Raw genomic sequence first — 26,083 nt, 5'->3', positions numbered from 1 at the left:
ATTGGTTGCAGAGAAACCTGATGGTTCTAATTTAAATTCAAACCAGGGAGGTTATCTATTGTTGGTATTTTGATTTTGTTTTCTTAAAGATACATTATGTAAGATTTATAGAAAGAGCTAGCCATTCTTGCTATAATAGTTCGAAAATAGATATTGTAAAATGAGCGAAGATATTAGCAATAATTTCAACCATCGTACTGACTGTTCTAAGCTAATTCTTGCTTCTCCATTTTTAGCTTAAATCAAAATATGGCTGAACTGTTCTAATCTATTTAATATCGGAGAAATCCGATGCCATCAAGAGTTGATTATGGCCTGGATCAGTTAATTAATGTCTAATTAATAGTTTAGATAACATTTCAGGCCTAAAGAAAGACCTGCCATAGGCAGATTGACCTCTTGCATAATGTATGTTTAATTAAATGTTAAATAATCAATTTAAGTACATATTTAGCATGTACTAAGCCATGAGAAATTTGATATTTTAGCGAAAAAGAAAATGGCGCATCAGGCCTTTAAGAACTGACAGTGTCATATATTTCATAATTATGTAGATATGACTCTTCCAAAATAAAGTACAGATAAACCCTTCAGGCACATAACAATAGGCCTATAAAAACATCAAAAGAAATATTCATAACCTAGTTAAGAATAGAATGATTTATAACTCCACGATATACGCAATATTATAATAGTCCGTCTGTCCTACAATGACTTGTCTGTCTAAATATGGTCAAATTATTGTGTAGCTGGTACAACAGATATTTATAATTGATAGCCTACAAATTTTGCACCTAACTTTCTCACTATCAAAATGTTTTATTTAAAGGTCATTGGGTGTTTTAACATAGTAAGCATAAATTTTGTCAAGAGAGAGAGAGAGAGAGAGACAGAGTGAGAGTTTAAAATCAACTCAACACAACTCAGGTCATTTTAGGATTAACATGTACACATTTTTTCAATATATTTGAGGTCTGTAACAATGGGAGGAAAATGGAGGACCCAGCAAAAACACCAAATGGTTGTGCAGATGGCCCTACTCCTCGAAACCATATACCACATGTAGGAAATAAAGAATGTAATTCCAAAGTAATATCTGAACAGTGAATCACACGCCTTGAAATAAGGAACCTGTCACAGATATTGTCAGGTACAAATTCTGGATTTATCAGGTACAAATTCATCATTTAAATAAATATGGTTATAATATTAATGTACACTTTAAAATTGAAATTATAATATCTATCCACATCAATTGCCTACCTTTTAAATTTTTACCCAGCATTTACAAATCCAAGTATGATGCAAGTCACCTATATCCAGTGATGTAAGAAAGATGCAAGAACTATAGTATGATGCAACTCAATTATCCAGTGATAGAACTATATATGGAAGATGTAAAAACTGTAGCCAATTATAATAATAACTATCCAAAGCCACTGCTTACCTTTTGAATTTTTACTGGGCATTTAGAAAACCAAGTACATTAGATTATGATGCAAGTCATCTATATCCAGTTATAGAACTATGTATGAAAGATGCAAGAACTTTAGTATGATGCAACTCAATTATCCATTGACAGAACTATATATGGAAGATGTAAGAACTTTAGCCACTTATAAATAACTATCCAAATCAATCCCCTACCTTTTAATTCTTACTGGGCATTTAGAAATCCATGTACACTATAGAGTATGATGCAAGTCACCTATATCCAGTGATAGAGCTATGTATGAAAGATGCAAGAACTGTAGCCCCTTATGACAGGTATGTTATAAATTGATGTTATCACCTATTATAGTAAGTATTATATAATACCTGTAAAGGTCACTACCCCACTTATAGACCATGGTTTATTGATATACTCAACTTTTATATCATGGTTTATTAACTTGATATAACCCACTTATTAACTTATAATGACTGTATCAATAATTTAATTAGTTTATTATATCATTATAATTTGAAAGAATGATATTATAAAAGTAAATATTGTCCCTCTAACAAAATATACCATGGTTTATTAACTTGATGTACCCCACTTATTAAATTATATTGACTGTATTAATAACTTAATTAGTTTATTATATCATTATAATTTGAAGGATGTATATAAAGTAAATACGGTCTTTTAATAAAATATACCGTGGTATATTAACTTGATATACCCCACTTATAATTTGAAGGGCGTATATAACGTAAATTTTGTCTTATTAACAAAATTAACAAGCAATACAAATCATAAAATAAGATTGAGTCCTCAACATTCTGAGCCCTTGGACATATTTTGGAAGTTATACGGGCATAGGTAACTGAAATGGTGTTGAACATTCAACTGTTCTGCTCCGACTGGTATAATAAAGTATGGGCATAGACAATCGCTGTGTTATTGGTAATCAACAACCAAAACTTCATTAAATTTGTATCCACGAAACACAGGAGCTATTAAATCCTAAAATTCTCCATTATCAAAAGGCATAAGTACTATAATTGGGTATATATGTGTACAAAGTTTGATAAGGATTTTGTGAACTCCAAAAACAAAAACATGGCAGAACACCCAATAGAGCTCATTTCAATATCCCTCCCTATGGTTCGATTCTATTTCAATAAGTCACTTGTACATAGGGGTATTTAGCAGTGGGAGGAAACCTACACGCTTAGCAAGGTAACCCTGCCCCCCTTGTCACATACGAGTGTATGAATTGAATACCACAGCACTTGAATCAATGACAGATCTTATCATCTAAAGTGTACACGTCAGACAATTCAACCACCTCTAATTAAACAATATAGTCAAACTGTTAAACATAACAATGTGTACATAAAGTCTATATCAATATATCACAACCATCCTTGATGTTTTTACCTATTATGATCTACTCTCAATCCAGGTTGATGTTTAAATTTTACCTATTATTATATACTCTCAATCCAGGTTGGGCAGGACAGAATTTAAACAATTTGTAAATAGTTTTTGGGAACTATTCCATTATATATTTTAAGCGACATTATTTATAATTTGGGCATGACAGAATTTAAACAATTTGTAAAATTTATCTTGGGAATGATTTCATTAAATATTTTAACTGACATTATTTATAATTTGGACATGACCGAATTTAAACAATTTGTATATAATATTTTGGAACTATTCCATTAAATATTTTAAGAAATATTTATAATTTCTAAAATAATTTGAATTTCATCAATCATAAACATTTATATCTGTTTTTTTAAACACGAATTTGATGACAAAAAGTTTGCAGTTAATGATGTCTAAATTAAAGAAATGATATCAGATGTTCTCAACATCTTAAATAATGAAAGGAAAATGGTGGAACATCATATCAAAATAACTCTCGTCATTTTGAAACTAACATATAGCCCAGTTACCGATCACAAAATGAAATGAAATAAGGTTTAACATCTTTCTGATCTATACCAACCAACTAGACTAATGAAGATGGTTATATGTCATTCTATGTGCTATGTGGGATTTCTATCCTGACAGCGGCACAATGGCCTACTCTCATATCAAAGTCCAAGGGATCTTTTACGTGCATACCAATGTATACACGAGACCTTGGTTTTTCCGTCCCCCTGCACTTACTATTAGATTATATATGACCTTGGTTACATATGACCTTGTTTTTTTGTCCCATATGAACAACTAGAGCCTTTTTTTAATGCACAAGGGATAACCAAGTTCGAAAATCCGGAGAAACTTTTAATCCTAGGACCACCTTAGTGAGTCACCATAGCTCCTTTACTGAACTGATCAACCAGTATGTAACTATTTCCTTGTAACAATATAATGAAATAAAATGGAGTGTAACATCCTACTGTTCTGCTCCGACTGGGCTAATGAAGAAGACGGGCATATGCCGTACAGTGAGCTGAGGGAAATTTTGCCGAGACAGCGGAGCGACAGCCTACTCTTACATCGAATTTCAATTGTTATAGGATCTTTCAGGTGCATGCCAATATGAAAACGGGACCATGGTTTTTCATCCCATCCGAATGACTAGACAGCTGTCCTTGTCAGTTCCTCCTACCTGCACCACTGACAAAGGGAAACCAGATGCACTATGATGAAATAAGCAGAAATAAACACGATTTCTGCCCAATAAAAACAAGAGATAAACTCATCACAAGTCAATTTACAGGTTAAAACAGAAAGAAATTATAGGTAAAATATTTGAACTCTGTAACCTGGATGTTAATGAATTCTTTACAAGTCATCTTCTTGCATTAACCTGTTAACCTCCGCATGTAATTACAATAACAGTTCAAACATTGACTCTATCCACTGACTTTATTTTTATACATATTATCACAGATAATAAAACTTCACAAGAAAATATCCATCACACCACAGAGAGAGAGAGAGAGAGGTATGTTAATATTGTCTACAGAGAGAGAGAGAGAGAGAGAGAGGTATGTTAATATCGTCTACCAAGAGAGAGAGAGAGAGAGATGGGGTTTAATGTCCACTTGACACAAACTAGGTCATTTCGGGACTGACATGTTGTTTTTTTAATTAAAATTTTTATTTCAATAATTCACTTGCGCGTAGGGTAGTTTAGCAGTGGGAGGAAACCAGATATCCATCAAGTTTGGCTGCATGATGAAGTAAAGCTCTATGATGTGACTTCTGGTTGATTTTTTATTTCTGTGGATTGATATTTCCTGTGGAGATTTTAAAATTTCATGTTAATTTTCAGTAACATCTATTTGCCCTCTTTATTCTAGTTCAATTAGGCTATTATTTTGGACAGTGAAGTGATTTCAGTGTTTGGTTGGGTTTTTTTTGTCCCTTACATTTAAGTAGACACATTCATTTCCTGATGACCAGTCCAAATAAACTATTTTAGTCCAATTAGACTTTTATTTTTGGCCCTTACAATCAACTAGATACATTTCATTGTCAGTCCCAATAAACTCTTCTAGTTCCATATATTTACCAAGAGATATTTTCTCGCCAGTGCCAATTGTTTTAGAGTTGAACTTTAACCTCTTCAGGTATTCTTTGCCATTGAAGATTGCCTATAAACTCTGTAGTTAGAGGGGGGTTGGATGGCCGAATGGTTAGCACGAGCGCGCTGTATCATGAGGTCTGTCATTGAGTCAACTGGCATGGTTTCGAATCCCCAGTTGTACGTGACAAGGAGTAGGGTCGCCTATCCAACCTTATGGGTTTTCTTCGGATCCTCCGGTTTCCTCCCACTGCTAAAGACCCCTACGCGCAAGCAAATTATTGAAATAAAATTAAACCATATGTTAGTCCCGAAATGACCTAGTCTGTGTCGAGTGGAGTTAAACCCCATTTCTCTCACTGTAGTTAGACATTGTATTAGAGTTGAACTATGACCTCGTCAGGTATCCTCTAAAGAGATATACTTATGTTAAGATCGTGAAGAATGTATATTTTGGCAGTAAATACTCCAGCGTTGTATACACAAGCTGTAGTAAGATTCATGTTAGCATGGCTAAACTCTGACCTACTGTCCATTGTTATAAGGTCCGCACTAAAGTCCAAACAATTTTAGCCTCATGGACATTCCTCTGTCCCAAAATATATTACTGTATATACATTTCTGAAATTTTCCAAACATGTTTAGTCTATGCTTTAATGGTTTACTCTAAAAATATCAGAGATAAAAATAATTTTCGAGCTAGAAATAACTGTAAACAATAACAATTAAATAATCTTAAGGTTTAAAATGACTCAAACTATAACAATTAAATGATCTCAAGTTTAAAATACTATAGGAATTTCTATCAATTTAAGTTATTAAATTTTAAAAATAATATCTTAAGGTTTAAAATGACTCAAACCATAACAATTAAATGATCTCAAGTTTAAAATACCGAAGGGATTTCTATCAATTTAAGTTATTAAATTTTAAAAATAATAATCGTAAGGTTTAAAATAACTTGAACAAGAGCAATTATATAATCTTATGGTTTGAAAACTTGAACAATATCAATAACATTATTTCGAGTTTCTAATATTAAAAATACTGACGGAAATTCTATCAAATTATCCTACATGTTTAGAAATATCTTGAACAAGAATAATTAAATAATATTATGGTTTGAAATTACTTGAACAATAACTGACTTTTCTTTATTGAATTTTAAAAATCAAATAAACCATAAAACCGTGATTCAGTGACAAACTTAAAGGAGCTAATAACCAAGAAAAAAAGTTGTTCAAATCCAATAAGCAAATATAACTAGTCAAACTTGAAACGATACATGTAATATTTAAATATTTATCCAGACTAAAAAAGGTTATAATTATGATAAAGCCTACATAAAAAGCTAATATAATCACTGACCCATATTCTTTTACGCCCATTTTATAGATTTTTATGAAAAGAAAATATTTGGGTCGTTAGAAACGCTACAAGTACACTATATTACCATTAGGATACAATAGTGAAATTGATCAGGAAAGGATCTAGCCAGACTCTTTAATACAGAGTCACGGACTAATATATTACCTGGCATTACAAAGACTGAAGTTAATTTGACAGTTGACACAATTTCTAAATTTGAAAATCTTTACGACTTGTAAAAAAAAAAAAAACGAACTATACAATTCCAAACTGCTGCTCAATATTGAGAGAGAGAGAGTTTAATGTCCACTCAACACATAACTAGGCCGTTTCGGGACTAATATGGTTCAATTTTTTACTATTTCAATAATTCGCTTGCATGTAGGTGGGTCTTTAGCGGCGGGAGAAAATCGGATTACCTGGATAGAACCCAAAAGGTTGGTTAGACGACACTACTCCACGTACGAGCAGGGATGCAAAACCACGCCACTTGACTCAATGACAGACCTTATGATCCAACATGTACACATTAAACCATTCGACCACCCAACCCCCCTCAATATTTTGTGACAAGTTAAGGTCCGTGTGAAAACCGGTCTGTCTCCTTTTAGAGAAAATATACACTGTTTTAATCTTCATTTTTAAATTTTAAAGTCTTGAACATCAAGTGTTATTATCTACTTAAATACAGTCGAAACTCCTTTGATTCTTCCAAAAGAAGCATTTTAATTTTATCTCAATGTCTTAGAATAGATTCAGATTAATGTAAAATTCAGAGAAAATATGCACGGTTTTAATCTGCAGTTTTAAATTCTAAACCCTTCAACTTCAAATGCTATTATTTACTTAAATACATCAACTGCTTTGATTCTTCCAAAAGAAACAATTTAATCTAATCTCAGTGTTTCTGAAAAGATTAGGATTAATACAAAATGTTAAGGCATCTTTCTTTTTATTTAATGTTAGCATAAAGAAAGAAAACATAATCTGCCATTTTAAATTTGAAACTCTTCAACATCAAATGCTATTATCTACTTAAGTCCATTAACTCCTTGGATTCTTCCAAAAGAAGCATTTTAACGTGATCTTGATGTCGTATAGAAAAGATTAAGATTAATACAAAATGGTAAGGTGTCTGCATCTTTATTTAATGTTAGCAGAAAGAAAGAAAACATAATTGTAGACTGAAATCAGACGGTGTTATAAGTTTGAACAGAAGTGTGATTTTTAATCAAGTTTTAAACACCTCCAAGAGACCAGGTGTTAGATATTGCACATTTTAAGGAAAGAAAGTCTTTCTATTGTATAGGTCGACAAGAAGCGATTAAGTAAAACAATTGGGCGTTTAAATTAGTTGAAAGGTGTTAGGCCCAGTAGCCAGTAAAGAGATTAGTAACAACACTATCTGGAAATCTTTGTGTGTTTTTACTTGAATTGTCTGAAAGAAAATGTTGGTGTCATGTCTGAAGCTTTGATGTATTGTGTAGCAAACTGCATTTTCCTGACACATTAAAGGAAACATCAAACAGTTTACAAAACTAAATATTCGCCAAATTAAGAAACTTCTAAACACTACAATATAATACCTTCAAATTAACAAATTGGAATGTCTGTTGCTACATAAATAATGAAATGAAATGTAGAGCAACCTCCAACTTTTTTCCGCACCAACAAATAATGACGATGAACATATGCCATGCGGTGTGCTATGCCGAAAATTTTGACATGCACCGGACAATGAACCGAAAAACGCAAAATATAATAACATAATGCTCCCTCTGCCATAGTCACATAAATAGCTGTAAACAATTCCAGGAACATACAACAGTTCTGTGACTTGGGCGAGTTATGGCAGTTTGGGGGGGGGGCAGTTTTGATAATGAGGAAACGCATCATCCTCAACCCCCTAGAATTGGTCTATCATTGCTGTAGTCACTGGGTGCCAGAATTGGTCTATTATTTCTGTAATCAATGGAAGCCAGAATTGGTCATTTTATCATTTCTGTAGTCAGATCTATATACAGCTCTATAAACACAGACGTGTTAAAGAAATAAACTTTCACGTCCAACATGGTGTGAAATATAAACACTAATTAACAGATTACCACTAACAAAATAATCAGTTAGACAAACCTTAGGCACATCAATAAACTACAGATAGTATAGCCTGGGATCAAATCATATGAAATGGGGTTTAACATCCTACTGTTCTACTCTGACTGGCCATACAATGTGCTATGAGGGAAATTTTGCCCGGACAGTTATGGCCTACTAAAATAACAAATTCTAACTGTCAAGGGATCTTTAACGTGCATGCTGATGTGTACACAGGATTACAAGCATCATAGACTCGGGGAGGCCCTTGAATTTAATGATATCACATAGTTCCTAGGGTCCTTTTTAGTGTTGAATTTAGGTTGTTTTTGAGGAATTGGTAAGATTTCCACTGGCTTTAGTTTCATACTCAGGATATCTCTAGAATGCACCATTTACAGTCCGTTTTACAGACCATCCCCCATCTCCATCCCAAACCCTGACCCCTAGGACTATTCCTTGAAAACCATCCAAGGGTAGACTTCAATTTTAAAAACCATTTTATTATACACAGGTAAGTTTTCAACTAAAAATAACTACTTCAGTTTGTTCCTGGGGCTTAATGTCCACTTCCACCAAATTACTTGACACAATTCAAAGAGTTTTATACCTTTTAACAGGAAGAATGAATTACAAAGTTTTCCTCAAAATAAAAATAATCATACTTGACAAAATGAGTCATTAAAAAAAAACATTCTTATCTATTTCTGTTATCAAAAACTTTCTCACAATACCATATAAGGCCAAGCTAATTTATCTTTTAGTTCTTCCAGGTATTGATAAATAAATAGCTACTCAATTCTGGAAACTAAAGTTTTTGGGAAGGGGAGAGAAAGAGTGAAAAATGGGGTTTAACGTCCACTCGACACAAACCAGGTCATTTCGGGACTAACATGAATGCACCGAGAGAGAGAGAAATGGGATTTAACATCCATTCGACACAAACCAGGTCATTTCGGGACAAACATATGGTTCAATTTTATTTCAATAATTCGCTTGCGCGTAGGGGTCTTTAGCAGAGGCGACCCTACTCCTTGTCACGTACAGCTGGGGATTTTTAGGACGGCCATTCAAGAAAATTGTTGGTTTTCGCAGGGAACAAAAATCTAATTGTGATGGCCTAACTGTGATAGCCTGATCAACGTAAATAACGTTCTAAATATACGATTGATTGTTGACAATTAACAATGGATGTGATTATCGAAACCTGATATAAACACTGATTATATTACAAATCAATAATTATCTTATCAAATGGGTGGACATCAACAACAATAAATATCAAAAGACAGAACACATAAAGCCCACTGAAATTATCTCTCGTCTCACTCTTAATTAGTTTGATATAGAGTTAATGATTGTACAGTATTGATGTCAACAGACCAACAATAGCTACATAGTACTGTGATATGGGTGGACCGTTTGTAAAGATACCATGTTTTATAATATGGGTGGGCCGTTTGATATCATTAGGTACTTTATACTATGGGTGGACCGTTTGTAATATTTAGGTACTGTATCCAGTCAGACTGTTAATTAGCATGATTAGAAGTAATGATTGTAGGGTATTGATGTCAACAGACAAACAATAGCTACAAAATACTGTAAGATAACATGTTTTATAATATGGGTGGACTGTTTGTATTAAATATTTAGGTACTTTATAATATGGGTGGACCGTTTCCAATATTTAGATACAGCATGTCTGCCTCTTGTTACATACGATGGAATATACCCGACTACACCAGTAACAAACCAAGTATCCCAACTGTATGATTTTACTACATGTAATGTGCTTTAACATCCTACTTTTTTGCACCGACTGGGCTTATTTTGGATTCTAACCATCAAAGTTTCAATGACTATATATAGACACTGTCCTCCAACCTTAACACGCAGTAATGTCCCTAGGAACTATCTCGGCCAGCACAGTGAGTAAACCCGAGACATCTTCGTTAGGGAGTCAGAGCCTTAATCACTGGGCCACCGTGGCTCCTAAATATATGTCAGCCTATATAATGTGGATGGCAGAAAATATATATTGATATATAGATCTATCTGTACAGAAACACCTGTAAACAGGTAGATTGTTACCTTGATCAGTAACAATAGACCACACCCTATTTATCTCTTTATCTTATATATATCATTAAAAATCTATGTATATAAATGATACAACATCAAACTAAAGAGAAAGAAATGGGGTTTAACGTCCACTCGACACAAACTAGGTCATTTCGCAACTAACATATGGTTTAATTTTATTTCAATAATTTGCTTGCACGTAGGGGTCTTTTACCAGTGGGAGGAAACCGGAGGACCCAGAGAAAACCCACGAGGTTGGAACAACATCAAACTAGGAACAAACTAGGAAATAAATGAAATGAAATGGGGTTTAACGTCCTACTGTTTTGCTCCAATTGGGCTAATGAAGACGGGCATACCCCATACAGTGTGATATGAGGATAATTTAGCCCGGACAGCAGCACTATGGTCTGCTCATATATCAAATTCCAACTGCTAAGGGATCTTTTACATGCATGCCAATGTGTACACTGGACCTTGGTTTGATGGAGGTGACATTATCAGTTGATATCATTGAGTTAAGATCTCGAGCATTTACTCAGCAAAATGCCACAAAGAATGTATGATGTCAACTTTAAGAGAGAGAGAGAGAGAGAAATGGGGTTTAACGTCCACTCGACACAAACTAGGTCATTTCGGGACTAACATATGTTTTTTTTTAAATTTTATTTCAATAATTCGCTTGCGCGTAGGGGTCTTTAGCAGTGGGAGGAAACCGGAGGACCCGGAGAAAACCCATGAGGTTGGACAGGCGACCCTACTCCTTGTCACATACAACCGGGGATTCGAAACCACGCCAGTTGACTCAATGACAGACTTTATGATACAGCGCGCGCACGCTAACCATTCAGCCATCCAACCCCCCATCAACTTTAAGGACCCCACATTTCTATGGTAGATATCTTATAGACAGACATCTATCTGAAGTCCAAGATCACCTGATTTTAAGGAGTGCTCATTCTGTTTGACATCTCTCTGAACCAGGGCCCATATTTGTCCATTTAAGACGATGTGGTTTTAATTATTGCAATGATTAAACGACTATGTGAAGTACATGTTATGACAATAGCCTCGTCAAGTTGATAACTCCCTCGATAAATATAATTATCGCTGTATACAAGATTAAATGTTTGACAATAATCATAACCTACTTTTTATGTCTTGGCTTATAGACGATACTACTAACTTGATATACATTTCTTTCGGGAGGGAGGGTTTGGATGGCCGAAAGGTTAGCGTGTGCGCGCTGTATCATAAAGTCTGTCATTGAGTCAACTGGCGTGGATGGGACAAAAATACAATATCCCATGCATGTGGAACAAGCTCCCGTCTGGGCTCCCAAAAACCAATATTTATATGTGTGCGGGCCGTGGGAGGGGTTGGGGTGGTAGTCCCTCCCAGTTCCACCAGTTAATATTGGGCTGTGTGGAACATGCTAGAGTCCATTTGTAGCATATCTGACCTTCATAGCAGAAGCCCATCTTCAAAAGCCCAGTCGGTGCAGAAAAGTAGGACTTTTAAACCCCATTTCACATTTTGTTCTTTCATGTACAGCTAGGGTAACATGAAGGGTAGAAATTTGACAGATTAAGTTACAAATATCTTATAGCATGACATAAATTACATGTAGGAAAAACATAAAGGTAATTAATTTGGATGGCACATGTATACATATTGCTGTAGATAACAAAAATTTGAAGTTATCTCCATTTTCATGGTGTGAGATTGTGGATATTCTGGATTACATGTAAGAAAGACATAAAGGTCATCAATTTGGATGGCACATGTAGGTTGCTTCTGATAACAAAATTTTAAAAATTTGAAAGTGACCTCCAGACAACTCGGGTTTCACGTCACGCCTTGATGAAAGTCATGGTTTTATCCTTTATTCAAGGTGACTCCAATATACAACCAGATACAACAGGATCCTTCACAATAAACTGGATTCAATTGTATGGAATACTATTACTGTATTATCGTTGTCATTCGGTTTTGCTTGATAATTTTAAAGGCAAGAGAAACCACATTAAAATATTCCCAGAAATAAACCTTTAAGAGAGAGAGAGAGAGAGAGAGAGAGAGAGAGAGAGAATTGGGACTAACACATGGTTCAATTTTATTTCAACAATTCGCTTGCGCGCAGAGGAATAAACGGTTAAGGACAAGTGTTTATAACTGAGCTCTGTATTAAATAGTAATGATATTCCATAGGATTGTGTTCTTTGTATTTCAAGTTCAATTACTCAGTGTGATTGAAACAATTTTTAATCCTTTTTTCTGCTAGTCTAATCAGTATTCTATAGAACTGTGTTCTGTGTATTTCAAATTTAATTACTAAATAAAATTGATCAATTAAACTGGGAATAACATCTTTTTAATACTATTGTTGTCATTGAGTAATAAAACAGTAATTTTATTCTATAGAATTGTGTCCTTTGTATTTCATGTCAAATTACTAAATACCATTGAAACAAGTTAACAATCTGCGAATAATGTCTCCTTAATTCTATTGTTATTCAGGGATTACCGGTAAAACATCTTCATTTTAAGGATGGCATTTAAATAAAATTTCAATTCTGTGACCTGTGTATTTCAATTTAATTCCTAAATTCCATCGAAAGAATTTAACAACCTGGGAATTATGTCTTGTTAATCCTATGTTCATTTTCAAGATGGCATTTAAACAAAGTTTAATTCTGATACTAAACCAAGATTATTATTGTTGCTGAATCAGACTGAATTAAAACTAAATAAGTAGAAATTGGAGATTGAATGAAACCAAATACATTTATGGACTGAAAACAGTATATTTCTTGATGAAAAAACAGTCTATATTTTCAGATTCTAACAATATTTACGATAGGAGACAATAACAATTGTCTTGCTATCGACTTTCGATTGACTCCTGAACGTACTTCAACAGTTGTGACAAATATAAACACAAACTGCCACCCCACAAAAAAGGTCCTGTTCAACTCTCTTTTTTAAAACATTTTTTATACATACCATTTTAAGATAATTTTCTAGTTCCTTATTCAGTATTTTTAATGTCCGTAAATCCCAATCTTCCTCCTCACTATACATACGATACTCGAAATGATTTCCTGCCATCTTGCTTTAAATCTCCCAGTAAAATGCACATGGTTTAGGAGTCTTCGCTTTTAATTTGCATACAACATGTAGACTAGCCAGTTTGATTGACAGCTTACATACTAACATCACTCACTGTCCAAACGTCACAAAAAAACACAAAACGTCACCGAATTACTTGAAACTTCATGTAAGCCACTTATTTTTTTTAACAAATCTCTCGAAATTGAAGATTAATGTTTTTTACTGAATAACTAAATAAATTCTATCACTTCTCAGCAAAGAAAACCGAAATCCATGTTGTCGCTGTATCGAATGAGATGTCTACAATCCAATGTTCACAGCTCGAAAATATCTCTGACCTGTCCCCTTGAAATAAATGTCTGAATGAATGAAATAAATTCCTTTCTTGATTCTATATATGAGTGAATGGTAGTGTGTTGCCCTGTGGCTATTTATAGTAATACAGGTAAACTATGTCAGGTGAGACATCCAGGTAGATAATATAAACCACTAAATGACTAATGGCCTCTCACATGTTATCAGTTTAAATCAAAATATTCAAAATTATTACGAGTGAAATATCTCCGTCATCCTATTTCCCGAACAGACAGCTTGTCACACCATATTGATTGTCACACAGGTATAGATATATACAATGAACCAATATGGCCGCCACCTTTACTTTGCTATCATGAGTTGAAACCAGGTCATTTAAGAATGTGTCACAATAGACTAGAATTGATGTCCGTATTCTGTCTCCTACTCAAAACCTCAGGTAAACAGCCATTGGAGCTTTGTTATTCAAATTCACCAATCGTGAACTGGTATTTCAAGAATGGCTATAGCCAAGATGAAAGTTATTGAGGGAGCTTGAGGCAAACATGGCGAGCTCAATAAAAGATCATGTAATTGTTTTGGTCGTAATAAGAGGCCAGTGTTGACTAAGTCTGTTTTTCGACTCAAGTTATTTCAACTTCCACTCCCATTATCCTAGGCTATTGTTAAAACTTCGGGCTTCATTTATTTTTGGCAAGGAAAGGGGTAAGCTGTGGATTAGCATTCTACGTTTGGTAATGTTATGTAACATTATGTTTCAAGTACATAATGTGTTAATCACAAAATACGTCAAAATAAATTGTTTGAACTAATCAAACCAAATATTGAAAGTTGATGTACAAACATTAAATAAGTTACTTGTGACATAATTGGCCTGTTAATCAAGACAACATTTTAAAATGAACTGTCCTGTAAATCAAGACAACATTTTAAAATGAACTTAATAAATATGCACCTTTTGATTATGATGACATAATATCTTTAAATGCGAGAAAATTGATAAGAAACAAAGATCAATATATTAAAACCTTTATATTGATCGAATAAAGACCAATACAAATCACAGAAAGGATAATTAAATAAAATTATTCAAAGTTCTTAATTTGGCAATATTTTTAGAATGTTAATGCTTTTTTCCCCCCTGTAAATTAGTTATTCAATAAACACAAATTCCTCAACTTATAATGAACAGTTTCAGGTCTCTCCTTTAAATTCAAACTGCTAAGGATGGTTTTAAGCAGACCTTGATATTTTTTTGTCCCATCCAAATGATTAGGCACACTTGCCTTGTATGCCCCACAGGCACTACCATGGGGAAGTTAGGGCAAGTAAAAACCCACTTGAAAAATACCTAAGGTTTTACTCATTCCCTACAGCTCGACTATCGCAGCCCCCTCATTGAAGATGGGTTGGGTGGCTGATTGGGTTTTTAAATTTTTTTTAAAAAAAAACTTTGCCCGAATAACATAAATTACTGACCTTTTGACATACCTTAACGATGATCTGGCTCTAACTTATTATGGCCCATTCAGAGAAAAGATATTTGTTACTCTGTCTCTTGTACAGAATGAAGAGAATCAGTTTCTAATTGGTTTACGATTCAATGATCTTAATATAATAGAATTGTGTGTTGGTATTGTTATTTTAATTTGACATCAATTAAATCAATTAGACATTTTCAGTTAAAGGAGTTCACCCATTTTAATCTGGGTCAGTATTAATTGTGCATTAGGTGGTCATCTTGCCGTTCTTGGGAAACATGTGAAATGAGAGAGAGAGAGAGAGAGAGAGAGAGAGAGAGAGAGAGAGAAATGCAGTTTAACATCCACTCGACACAAACTAGGTCATTTTGGGACTAACAGATGGTTTAATTTATTTCAATAATTCGCTTGCACGTAGGGGTCTTTAGCAGTGGGAAGAAACCGGAGAAAAGCTATGAGGTTGGAAGGCAACCCTACTCCTTGTCACGTACAACTGGGGATTCGAAACCACGCCAGTTGACTCAATGACAGGCCTTACGATACAGCACGCACGTGCTAACCATTCTGCCATACATGTGAAATGATCTCAGAGAATGTGGTTTAATGTCTTGTGAACACTTTACTTCAGTCATTTTGCTTCTAACAAAAGGTAATGAGCATTTCTATAGTTATGTGTGCAATGCAAGGGGGGGGGGGGATTTTGCCCAAGCAGTGTTTCTGTCTACTTTCTTCATATTCTACCTGATAAGAGTTCTTTTACATGCACACACAGCCATCAGTTTTTCATACCATCCGGTTGACTAAGCCCATTTTTCTTTTCAGCCCTATGCAGACACTATCCCTGACAACCTAAGGTTCATCTTGGTTAACACTAGAATTCAAACAATCAACATTCTGGTCAAGAATCCAGTACCCCAATTGCTCAACAACCACGCACCTCCACACTCAATCCACAAGAAGAAAATGATACGAATATATCGGAAACAGATTGTCTCTTACCTGTATAATCACTGAATCTAAAAAATTTTATGTAAAGTCAGCAAATTAAAGATTGCAAATCACGATAAATGACAATTTTTTGGAATAAACTAATCTAAGACGATTTATATTCATATACAAAATCCATGATGGTTATCTAAATCTATAGATGTATATAAAACTTATCTAAATCTATATATAAAATATTAAATGTGTTACAAATTTTTTTTTCGTTTCAAAACCAAGAGAAGACAATTAATTCTTTGTTTAACCCTCCTGAACAATCTATCTGCCAATCAATTTTACAAAAAAAAAAGCTGTGCATTGTATTTTAATTTTTTGTTATTGTCAATCAATAACACACCAGCTACTCAAATAAAACAAGTCCCTTGGATACTGTGGGCATTCCGCCTACAAACTTTCCATTGTACTTGTTAATCAATGCATGATTCCTTTCTTTAATACACTATTACACTTAATTAACCACAACAATTCCTTAATTTCACTACCTACAATCAATCTCTAGCTGATGCCATTTTCATTAATGATAAATATTTGATAAGTAAGTGGAATAATGAAGAATTCCCTCGGCTGATTCAGCATGGAATAATAAATGGTACAACTGTCAAACGATTCAATATAGCAGTTTGAAATGTTCAATGGCATTCTTTATTATTTATTAAAAGAGGTCAACCGTGACAATCAGAATACTTAACATTTCTCCACTGGATTTCATTTCATAACACAAAATTGACAACTTTGAGTTTAAACAGCTCTATTTTTTAAAATCTAAATCATTACTTTATACAGTTACAAGCCCAAATCATTACCCTATACAATTACAAGTCCAAGATTTTTGTGTTATATGCTTGATAACGACTTGTGAAATCTTGTTGAAACGTGGCAGTGAAATAAACCATTGTAATTCTTATCCATAAATAGTGTGTTATTCGACTATGTTCCAATTACTAAATGCCATTCAAAGAATACAAGTCCAAATCATCACTCTATATATACGAGTGGTTACAGAAAGAGAAAAATAGAGTTTAATGTCCATTAAACACAAACTAGGTCATTTCAGGACTAAGATATAAATGTACCTTCAACATTAACACGATTAATGCAATCTGGAAAGAGGTTTACCGGACCAGCAAAATCAATGATAATAGTTCATCGAAGGCCTCCCCACCCCTCACGCCCACCACTTCCCCCATCTTTTCATATGCAAGAAATAAAATCTGAGCCAAAACGAAAAATAGACAAACACAATTTCACCAAGTCTTTAACCCATATACATCTGTATTTATATTGAAATGGAAATAACGTAATCTTTAAAATGTAAACTGTTTACATGTTTCTTGTTTTTCTAGTTCCATGGTAGCGGAATTGTTTAATTTAAACATGAACGAAAGTCTGCAGAAAGTTGCAGTTGCCAAAAATTGCCCTGCAGTTATGCACGGTATCTGAATTGTGTAAACAAAACATTATGATGAAGGATAGACGGTAGCTGGCAGGGAGCTAAAACGACTTCCCCATGACCATCCCTAAATTTCCGACTTTGTCTTTTGCTAAATGCTAAATTATTACTAAGATTACTGCAAGAGAGAGAGAGAGAGAGAGAGAGAGAGAGAGAGAGGGGGGGTTAACGTCCACTCAACACAAACTTGATCATTTTGGGACTAACATATGGTTCAGTTTTATTTCAATAATTTGCTTGTGCGTAGGGGTCTTTAGCAATGGGAGAGAACCAGAGGACCATATAAGTAAACCACGAGGTTAGGAGGTAACCCTACTTCTTGACACATACAAGCTTTAATCAAAACCACCCAACTCGACTCAAAGCTGTGTCTCTAAGAATAAAGAATCAAAATAACTTCTCTTACCAGAAAATGAATCCCACATGAACATCGTCAAGAACAATGACAGACCTTATGATCTAAAGTCCACAGGTTAGACTACTCGGCCACCCAAACCCGCTGTGTCTTTAAGAATCAATTATTATAATAACTTATAAAAATGACAGACCTTAAGATCTAAAGCCCACAGGTCAGAACATTCAGTCACCCAACCCACTGTGCCTTTAAGAATCAATTATTATAATAAATTCTCTTACCGGACAATGAAGCGCACCTGAACATCGTCAAGAACAATGACAGACCTTATGATCTAAAGCCCACAGGTTAGACTACACGGCCACCCAACCCGCTGTGCCTTTAAGAATCAATTATTCTAATAACTTCTCTTACCTGACAATGAAGCGCACCTGAACATCATCACGAACAATCAGAAAATATTCCCGGATATTACCTGTATAAACAGGTGAACCTGGGTAATATATATCCTGTCTTACATCACGTCTGTTTTTCTTGAAATTATAAACGATTCGAGTAGAACTGTAAGTATCTGATTAGAGTTATCTTTTCTTTGAACTTAAACAGATCACTAGGTAACTCCTTACATGAGGTAATCTATGGCTAACAAACCATGGTTTAATGTGTGTGGGGCCTGTTAATCATCATTCTTAAATAATCTCAATCTGGATTTTCTCTAAAATCCAAACTTTAAAGCGATAATTTCATATTTTCTAAGAAAGTCAAAATATAATTATTTCTATGTCTTTTGCTCAGTAGGTTGTCAACTCACTATTATACTATCATAGGTATTATTCTCCCTCTTAAAAATCCTTTGACCCCGGAAATAATAACACAATTACCTCCCTTGTTTTTCTATTCCCCGCCCCCCCCCCCCCCATGGAATAGCTATCTTCAAACGTTTGAATTTGAAGTTCAAAATGATATTTTTGCCAATTTCTCAACTGGCAATAGTGAATTATAGGATTAATAGGATTATTCTTTAACAAGGTAGGACTGTTTATTGATACCATCTATTTTAAGACTTTATTTTAATAAATTTTAAAAATATAACTTAAAAATATGAAATTGCAACTTTAAAGTTAACACACTTATAGCTTGATAATGACTAGAGAAGCCTGGTTAAAATGTGAATGCGGACTTTCAATCCAAGGGACAATGTATAGTCATTCGGATGGGATGAAAAACAAAGGTCCCGTGTACATATTGGTGTGCACATAAAAGAACCCTTGACAGTAGGAATTCGAAATAAAGAGTAGGTGATAGCGCCGTGGTCTTGGCTAGATTCCCCTCATGGCGTAAACCTGTCTTCATTAGCCTGCACCTATTACCAGCATTGCATATGGCCTATCCCTCATATGTTTCATTACCTAGAATTTATAGTAATCTATCCTGTATATCTACAAACCAGCACTAGAAACGAGAGAGAGAGAGAGAGAGAGAGAGAGAGAGAGAGAGACGGGGTAGGGTGGTTGGGATTGGTGTTAACGTCCACTCCACTCGACACAAACTAGGTCATTTCGGGACTAACACATGGTTCAATTTTTTTTCAATAATTTGATTGTGCGTAGGGGGTCTTTAGCAGTGGAAGGAGGTTGAACAGGCGACCCTACTCCTTGTCATGTCACGTACAACCAGGAAATCGAAACCATGCCAGTTGACTCAATCAATGACAGACCTTATGATACAACGCACATGCGCTAACCATTCAGCCATCCACCTCCCTTAGTAATCACAGAGTTTATAGTAATATATCCCGTACATCTACAAACCAGCACTCTTATATCGAATTCCAACTGCCAAGGGATCTTTTACGTGCACAGCAATGTGTACACGGGACCTCGGTTTTTCGTCCCATTCGAACGACTAGACAGCTTTCCTTGTCAGCCCCTCCATCCTGCATCACTGACAATGGGAGAACCACGCGGGAAAATCGTGATGAACTTTCTCTGCCAATGCAGGGATCGAACACCCGACCTCCATGCTAGCAAGCTAGCGTCTTACCCACTTAGCCACGTAATCCCCAGAGTTTATAGTAATATATCCAGTAGAGTATAACAAACATATTACAACCTCTTTAATAAAACGGGGGGTTGGATGGCTGAATGGTTAGCGTGCGCGGCTGTATCATAAAGTCTGTCATTGAGTCGACTGGCGTGGTTTCGAATCCCTAGTTGTACATGACAAGGAGTAGGGTCGCCTGTCCAACCTCGTGGGTTTTCTCCGGGTCCTCCGGTTTCCTCCCACTGCTAAAGACCCCTACGCGCAAGCGAATTATGGAAATAAAATTAAACCATATGTTAGTCCCGAAATGATCTAGTTTGTGTCGAGTGGACGTTAAACCCCATTTCTCCCTCTTTAATAAAACTACAAATAATTTGTTTGATTTTTTGCCAAGGGTTTTTTTTCTGTCAGCCATCACAGCAGGTGGTATTTATATGTATACATATACCAGTATAAGATTGTTCCCATCCCAGCCGTGCATATCATGAAATCTATCAACTATATATAGGCCTTATGATCATCCACTTTGTGTTCTTGCTGTAGAATTCAAGAAATAACACAATATTAAAGACAGGAAAAGAAATAGGATTTTATTTAACATATCCTCCGCACAACCAGGTCAATTTATAGGGTTAACACTAAAAATCTCTTCTTCATTAAATATACATTATGCAAGAGCTAAATCTGTCTATTGCAGGTCTTTCTTTAGGTCTGAAATGTTATCTAAATTATTAATTAGACATTAATTAACTTATCCAGACCATAATCAACGCACGATGTCATACAGTAAGATGCCTGCGATATTTACTGGATTCAGATACGTTTGGGATTGAAAATGAAATGAAATGGGGTTTAACATCCTACTGTTCTGCTCCAAACTGGGCTAATGAAGACGGGCATATGCCATACAGTGTGCTATGAGGGAAATTTTGCCCCGACGGCGGCACTACAGACTACTCTTATATCGAATTCCAACTGTCAAGGGATCTTTTACGTGTACGCCAATGTGTACACGGGAACTCGGTTTTCGTACCATCCGAACGACTAGACAGCTGTCCTTGTCAGGCCCTCTGTCCTGTATCACTGACAAGGGGGAACCACGCCGGAAAATCTGGATGAACTTTCTCGGCCAATGCAGGGATCAAACACCTGACCCTTCAGGATAGCGAGCCAGCGTCTTACCCATTTAGCCACCATGATCACCCATTTGGGATTGAACGAAATGAACAAAAGTTAATTGAGTGCAATAGAAGACGAAGATATACACAAGCTGATAGATAAACAATTGATAATATTGACTGATCAAATAGTCATCTTGCGGTAAAGCGATACATCATAGGTGACACTGCTGTTATCTTAGTACAAACTATGCTCATATTTACTCAATATCCCCCTACCTACCGATATAAGATTAACATAACTCGATCTATATCCTTGATAAACTTTAAAGATGCATCATACAAAACCTAAATCTGTTTATTGCAGGTCTTTTTTCTGACTTCAATATTTAAAGAAACATTATTGGTGATTAGATAAAGAGCTGGTAGTTCTCACTATAATAGTTAAAAACTAGATAACGTAAAGGGAATTCGCTGAAAATTTCAGTCAAATTGATCCACCTGAACCGAGTATTTAGCGATTGAATTTTGGGCCTAGCCTCGATCATCATTACTAAAGTCAGTGCGATAAAAAACATAGTCTTGATTATCAATTTTTTGATTTAATCAGAAGCAGCAAACTGGGTTTTAATCCAGTAAATATCGCAGGCTAGTGATGCCAATGAGACTTGATTATCGTCTGGATAAGTTAATTAATGCCTAATTAATAATTTAGATAACACTTCAGGCCTAAAGAAAGACCTGCAATTGGTAGATTTAGCACTTGCATAATGTATGTTTAATTGACATTCTTTAAACATTAATAAGGGTACCACTCTTGGATTGGTGGACTGAAAATTGAGACAGTTATCATGGCAATCTCGGTACTTAACAATCAGCTATTGATTGGGTGATAATTAATGATGATCATCTTATAGATTTATTATAGTTTACCTGGGAAAGTATCCGCGGGGTGGGGGGGAGGAGTTAAATGTTGATATTAATGATGATCATTTTATAGATTTATTATAGTTTACCTGGGAAAGTATCCGGGGGGTGGGGGGGAGGAGTTAAATGTTGATATTAATGATGATCATTTTATAGATTTATTATAGTTTACCTGGGAAAGTATCCGGGGGGTGGGGGGGAGGAGTTAAATGTTGATATTAATGATGATCATTTTATAGATTTATTATAGTTTACCTGGGAAAGTATCCGGGGGGTGGGGGGGAGGAGTAAATGTTGATATTAATGATGATCATTATATAGATTTATTATAGTTTACCTGGAAAAGTATGCAGGGTTTTTTAAAATTAAGTACAAATATGTGAACCTCCTTGCCTACTTTCACATTAAGTGCATAAAAACAAATTCAGCACATCATGAGGCACTTGCATGCTTTTGCTGCACAAGTGTAAATACATCAACAATCTATCTGTATAATATTTCATCTAAAAATACGATCAAAAAAGTCTAAAAATACCTTCAAAACAGTCTAAAAATAATCAGCACATGGGACGGGTCACAAAAACATGATACGCTGTTTTTTTTTAAGATTTTTTTATCTGTCAAATTTTCCCCTTGTACGTGACAAGAAATGAAATGAAATGAAATGAAATGAAATGAATTGGGGTTTAACGTCCTACTGTTCTGCTCCTAATATCGGCTAATGAAGACGGGCATACGCCATACAGTGTGCTATGAGGGAAATTTTGCCTGGACAGCGGCGCTACGGCCTACTCTTATATCGAATTCCAACTGCCAAGGGATCTTTTACGTGCACGCCAATTTGTACACGGGACCTCGGTTTTTCGTCCCATCCGAATGACTAGACAGCTGTCCTTGTCAGGCCCTCCGTCCTGCATCACTGACAAGGGGGAAACCACGCCGGAAAATCTGGATGAACTTTCTCGGCCAATGCAGGGATCAAACACCAGACCTCCAGGCTAGCGAGCCAGCGTCTTACCCACTTAGCCACGTGATGCCCACGTGACAAGAAGTACGGTCGTCTACCCTGCTTCATGGATTTTCTCTAGGTCGTCCGTTTCCTCCCACTGCTCAAGATCCTTAAGCACAAGCAAATTATTGAAATAAAGTTGTAGGCTACCTTATGTTAAATTGTATGTTTAAACTCCATTTTTCTTGCTTTCTCTGTTTATTAGTTAAGTCAGGAACCACGGTGGCTAAGTGGGTAAGACATTGGTTCGCTAACCTGGAGGTCATGTGTTCGATTCGATCCCTGCATTGGCCAAGAAAGTTTATCAAGATTTTCCAACATGGTTTCCCCTTGTCAGTGGTGCAGGACGGACGGCCTGACAAGGTCAGCTGTCTAGTTGTTTGGATGGGACGAAATATCGAGGTCCCATGTATACATTGAGGTGCATATAAAAGACCCCTTGGCAGTTGGAACTGAAATAAGAGTAGGCCATAGTGCTTTTGCCCAAGCAAAATTTCTCTCATAGCACACTGTATGGCCTGTTGTCATTAGCTCAGTTTAGGAGCAGAACAGTAGGACGTCAAACCCCATTTCATTTCATTTATTTGTTAAGTCACTTAGTGTGCTACACAATTTAACATACTGGTAAACTTATTTTTTTAAATTCAGCACAAGTGCAAATACTAAAAACCAATTTGTTTTTAATTCTTTTAAGAAAAAAAGATGCAATACTGTTCTTTATCACCGTTCTATATCAGCTAAGTCACTTAGAGTGTAATCAAATCTTACTATGACCCTTAGTTTATAAATTTCAGCACAAGTGCAAAAATCTACAGGGTTTTTTTTTCTATATTTTTTTTTTTATAATTTTTAGATTTGTTTCCCTTTAAACCAAATTTTTAACATAAACTTCATTTTGTAAAATTCAACTCAGGTGCAAAAATTCACAGTCATTTATTTTTTATCCATTTTTTTTATAATTTTTAGATTTGTTTTCAACAAACTTCTAACATAAACTTATTTTGTAAAATTCAGCTCAGGTGCAAAAATTTACAGCTATTTGTTTTTTATTCAATTATTTTTTTAATTTTTAGATTTGTTTCCCTTTAAACAAAACAATTACCTGCTAGACGCTGATTCATGTCGTAATCTACAGGTAGTCAATCTCAGCACGATTCAGAGAAAAAACAGCAACGTAAACAAACATAGTGCATTAGTAGTTTTTGTTCCAAGAGTCAAAACTGTCCATTAAAGCGCATCTTCTATCCACAAACTTTAGTTTAAGTTAACACTTCACAGCCTTTTAACTTCGAAAACTATCTGTATTCAAGTTTAAAGTTGTAGGGGAAGGTACAAAATGTCTGCAAGAATACAAACTGTCCGTATCTTTGATGTCAATTTTGTATTGTTATTATTGTTCTTTTTTTATTATTCCTTTGATAGTTTCATATTAGTTATTGTTTTTGTTACCTTGTTGTATATAATTTGATTTCTTGCTATTATACTGTCATTATTTACTTGAGAACGACAAGAGGAACTTGTTGAAACGTAGTGTGAAATAAACTCAGTGATTGTTTTCTATATAAATTGTGTTTTATTATTGTCACAGTCGTGTCTAAGTTGTACAAGCGATTTGACATCATTACCAGTTTAAATGACACTTAATTTTTTCTGTATATCAATATCCTCTGTCCGAAACAATGATTTCTACAAATTAAATACAGATCATCAACTTGTTAGATCTATTTCCTGTTAATATATCTTGGTAATGTAAACCTACAGCTTGTATGACACATATTTCCGTATAACAATATCCACAGTTTCGTCAGTTCCACACAATAACTTCTCCTTATCTATACCCGAATGTCCATGAACCTCTGCTAAATTTAAGTATTAATGAATTGAAAAACCTATACCGGAACATCCATGGATCTCTGCAAAAATTTAGCATAAATAAACTTGAATATATACGTAAACATCCATGTATCTTTACTAAAATTATACACAAAATGAACTTCAATATCTGTACACCAACATCCACTGATTTCAAATAAAGTTTAGATTAATTTTAATATCTATTCCTGAACATCCATATTAAAATGAATTTAAATATTCCTGTTATATATACCAGTAGCATAGATTAAACGCATGTTTGGTCATAACCTAGGTATACTTAAAATCACAAGCATTTGGATCAAGGTCTTCATAATATACTATAAAATCCACGAGTGTTTAGATCGAGATCTTCCTGGCGAAAACTATGAAATCAAACATCATTTAGATCAAGATCCTTGAGAAAATTAGAAAATCCACTAGATGGCGATCTTCCTTACGAAAACTATAATCATCCAATATTTAGATCAAGATCTTTCACGAGAAAACTATAATCAACTGTATTTCAAGGCCATAGCGAGTCGTACTGTGGATAAAGAAATGAAAGGATGAGCAAACTACAGGGATTGAAAAGATCACCGTGGACCACACCTCTTCACATCGCTATAGTAACAATGGACAGTCACATGTTAAAGGTCACATTGTACCTTTTGATGAATTGTTCCATGTCGTAAAAAGATGGATGACCATCTAAAATTGTTTCACACGACATTGAAATTGACACAAAACGATATGAAGACACTGTTTCACTGTCGGTTTACCTGTTTACAATCAATTAATCTCGTCAAGATAACTACTTCAACTTGTCGCTACAGATTCTCACCTGAACATCTCTTACCTGTAATAATTGCACCAGGTATCAATCCTA

At 34.9% G+C, this 26,083-nt stretch overlaps 1 protein-coding gene across 5 annotated transcripts in view; it reads right to left on the bottom strand.

Annotated features, from left to right (window-relative positions):
• Window positions 1-26,083, bottom strand: part of LOC126821917 (apoptosis-stimulating of p53 protein 1) — a 126,755-nt gene that overhangs the window by 22,622 nt on the left and 78,050 nt on the right. Inside the window, exon 1 of one of the 5 annotated variants that reach the window (XM_050550538.2) lies at window positions 13,533-14,330. The exons of the other annotated variants lie outside the window; for them this stretch is intronic. Coding sequence (XP_050406495.1) covers window positions 13,533-13,637 — 105 coding nt within the window. The 5' untranslated portion in view covers window positions 13,638-14,330. Of the gene's footprint in view, window positions 1-13,532; window positions 14,331-26,083 lie in introns of those variants that run through there. 5 annotated transcript variants of the gene reach the window in all.

This window comes from Patella vulgata, chromosome 5, assembly GCF_932274485.2.
Source record: "Patella vulgata chromosome 5, xgPatVulg1.2, whole genome shotgun sequence".
Lineage (NCBI taxonomy): Eukaryota > Metazoa > Mollusca > Gastropoda > Patellidae > Patella > Patella vulgata.
The sequence above is the reverse complement of the archived record's forward strand: the minus strand, read 5'-3'. Positions and strand labels throughout refer to the sequence as shown.